The following is a 3,720-nucleotide window of genomic DNA, read 5'->3' as shown; positions in this document are numbered from 1 at the left end:
AACTGAAATTGTTACTATTTCAACCTACGTGTTCTTATGATGTTGATTTTTAAATGATGATGATGTTTTTAATCTATGTATTGTGATGATGTTTATATATTATGTTGTAAAATTGTAAAATGTCAATAATACAATGTCCAATACACATTCACAAGTCTTTTACGGCTCTCACAATGAAAGACTTTTTGTGTCTGTGTCTGTGAGCTTAAACTGATTGCTGTACGTGTTCTTCCTAAGGTTATATACCGTGCGAGGGTAATATCAAGGATAGTAGTAGAATATGTTGATCTGACAGAAGTTGTGTCTTGAAACGTGGGAAATCTATTCTTGAAATTTGAATGTTAAATCGTCCAGGCAACCGCACAGCTCTCATTCACCGAACACTAATGCATTACTTTCTGGCGCTGTACAAGCAATCATAAATAGCCTTCGGGTATAATTTTGCAAAATAGACCCAGTCCCATATAGCGAGATGACCATACAGAAATATAACTGACCTCTAATTTTCATTTAGGCCACACCAAGTAATTTTCATGGAAGACGTCCGCGCGCATTGATTTTGGCTTGTTTTCAGAAGAAAAAAAAAAGAAATTCCGCTTCCTATATAATCTTCATCTTCATCTTCATCTGCATCTTTGCCGGGGCTCTAAGATGTTGTACAAGCCCCGGCTACACCCCCATATAGCCCCTGTTGGGGCACTTTAGGGGGGGGGGGGAGGCCTTGGTCTAAGGCGGCCAGGCCTCCAGCCTGGCCCGGAAGGACTCAACGGTGGGAGCCATGGTTACCGGGCTAGGCGTTCCATTGTGGGATTGTGCGGGGGAAGAGGGAATATTTATAGACGTCTGTATATATATTATATATTTATAGACGTATCTATGACCAAAGAGTAACGACATTGCTGAAAATCGTAAAATTAACGTAAAACGTAACGCGAAATGGATAAATGAGCACAAGAAACAGGACAGGACGACAACTGTTGTTCCACTGACTTATTGCTGTTTTCATGACGAATAAAATACTTCTTGATTATTACACTGTGTCCTCATTCGATTTCTGATTCTCGGAGATGACCATATGCGAAGGTAAATACTATACATCAATTTTGCTTTGCAAATGTTACCTTTCTTGTTCTTTTTCCCCCCTCAAAGTCCCCGCGTGGTCACCCCAGAGTCAGGGTCAGACGACGGTTGGCGGTTGCCTAGCAACAAGCGGCATAGCAACGCGAGTTCCCGCGCATCCAACAGCCCCCAGTCGGGCCGGTCGGTGGCGAGCGGGAGTTCAACGGAGTCTTCTCCCGTCAGCTCCCCGAGACTCACACGGCATCGGAAGTGGTCGTGTGATTCTGAAAGCAACTACAAACGCAGGGGAAGCAAGCGGTAAGCATGTGTTTGTTTGTTTGTTTGTTTGTTTGTTTGTTTGTTGTGTATTTTTTTCTCTTTCTAAATTGGACACAATACATTAGGGACTGGTCACATCATGACATTGTATGATCGTCATAAGGTAAAACAAGACTGGCATTGCAAAAATTACAGTGCCATGGCGACGATGGTTGTTGGTGGATTTTTGTTTGCATGGCACTGTCATGATTTTAGGGAGGCCTCGTTGTTGTCTGTCGTGAGCTATAAGGGTATAGAATCAGCTTGCTTTAGTGTGGGAGGCTGTGGATTTAGCGGCACAACTCTTGAAGGCATGGATCGATGTTCATGATTTATGGCAGGCCGGTTACCGTTGTAGAGACCAAGGTCAATTGCAAAAATGGGCTTCGTGGGGGGTCCCTTCGTCACTGCAGTGAACTTTTTGTGTTTGTCGTTTGTCAGCAGGATAACTCAGTAGGATGAACTAGCAGTATGTGTAAATGGATGTCCATGATTTTTGGTAGGCAAGTTACCGTTGTGAAGATCAATGTTAAGTTCGAAAAAAGCCTCGTGCGGGGTCCCTACATCACTGCAGTGGCCGTTTTGTGTTTTTTTTTTTAGTTTGCCAGTAGTTCAAGTTCTGGAGGAGCAATTGCCTGGATTTTTGTATGGTGAATAGGTTTTAGGTCATAGTTAAAATGGCGTAAGTTTGGATCTTCGGATCCGTATTGGCTTGTGGGGGAGTGCAATGAGTCGTTTTGTACGTAAATTTGGAAGGGCAGTTTATCTCCTTGCTTTGATCTAGGTTAATGACCTTCTGGCCAAGGCAGATCATTTCTAATGGCAATGACAATTAGGGTATAGAATTTTCTTCTTACACAACCAGTAAGGTTCTCACCTGCTTACGTTTCGATGTCTGTCAGACACCTTCCTCAGAGCTTCTGACTGGAGTTCTGCAACTCGCCGCTATTTAACGCCAATATAGGTGGCGCTTTTGCGGCGAGAATGCAATCCCAAACGTGGCTGAGCTTGTATCCCCCCTCATCCCGGTTCATCACTGGGGTAGACTTCCTTATCCAGACTGCTTCTTTAATCCATCGGATTCTTCTGTTGTCCTCCCTATCTATGACCCTGGCACCCTCCCAGTCTATCACACATGTTTTCGTTTTCACTGCTCATAATAATGACCACTCCAACTCTGGCGATTATCATTGGGAATATTTAATGAACACCAGGACAGTGGATAAATCAAGAAAGGAAGGACGAATTTTCATACTTTTTGGCATGTAGGTAGCGCTAGCTTAGAAAGAGATGCACACAATACAATGTACACGAAAAAGCCTTAGATCCCTGTTGAAGGCTAGCTGGTTTTGCATTGGTACAGCCAGCTTGAAAATTCTATGATCGTACGAGATACTACGACGATGTAGAGTCTGGAAAGTGACCGCGTTGTATATATTAGGCCACAGCAAGTAACTGTTATGGATGACATCGTACACAGACTACAAATCTAATGCGAGCGGGCGAAAAAAAACAGGCGGGCCGAAAAAAACAAGGTTCCTACATTTTAAAATGTTGACTCAATCATTGTACAAATGGTTTAGATCCAGTGGGGACATCACATATACACAGCCAACATCACATATCACTGCATCATAGTAACAACAAAATATAGATTATTAGAGCCTTTTCTTGAACCTCTCTTCATAGTTATCTGCCATCCACCTTGCGGCAAGGCAACAGACATCTTTGCCCATTTTCGACATGCTGACAACTGTCAGAAGGCAACCAATTTTTTTTTTCAAAACCAGGCGAAAATTAATGCACGCGCTGATGTCATCCATAGAAAACTACTTGCTGTGGCCTTATATAAAACACAAAAAGAAAACAGAACACCACTGCCAGGATTTTATATAGTTTAGAAGTGAAGAGTTAAGGCGGAACCGAGAAATGTTGAGACATCTGGTTTTCAGATATTTTGTGGTGCACCAAAGGTCAAATAATTAGACTAAGGAAAGATCATATCACACGAGATAATTGAGAATATTGCTGAGGGAGATTGTTCGCTCTCGGGATACCACAGACTTCTAGTTTATCCCTTGCTTTTGGGATTTCTGACTCATGATTCCAAGATGACTACTGGCCCAAGAGTGGGTTATTATCAGTAGTAATATATTGCATCAGATAAGAGTAATAGGTTTTTCCTGCCCTTGCACGAGTACCTTGTGGCCTTGAAGGTGCTACAAACAGGGGCACAAGGTAAGGACGTTGCCGTTCAACAGAATAAAGTGTGCAGGTTGCTCCTGGGTGTCTTGCCTAGCCCACCAACAAAAACTGAGTCGAAATCTGTTTCAGAAAATTGAG

At 42.7% G+C, this 3,720-nt stretch overlaps 1 protein-coding gene across 1 annotated transcript in view; it reads left to right on the top strand.

Annotated features, from left to right (window-relative positions):
• The window catches only part of LOC109462450 (C2 calcium-dependent domain-containing protein 4C-like), a 35,787-nt gene that overhangs the window by 14,461 nt on the left and 17,606 nt on the right, over window positions 1–3,720 (top strand). Inside the window, exon 3 of the mRNA XM_019759006.1 lies at window positions 1,150–1,377. Coding sequence (XP_019614565.1) covers window positions 1,150–1,377 — 228 coding nt within the window. The remainder of the gene's footprint in view (window positions 1–1,149; window positions 1,378–3,720) is intronic.

This window comes from Branchiostoma belcheri, unplaced genomic scaffold (assembly GCF_001625305.1).
Source record: "Branchiostoma belcheri isolate BF01 breed outbred unplaced genomic scaffold, Haploidv18h27 scaffold117, whole genome shotgun sequence".
Taxonomy (NCBI): domain Eukaryota; kingdom Metazoa; phylum Chordata; class Leptocardii; order Amphioxiformes; family Branchiostomatidae; genus Branchiostoma; species Branchiostoma belcheri.
The sequence above is the reverse complement of the archived record's forward strand: the minus strand, read 5'-3'. Positions and strand labels throughout refer to the sequence as shown.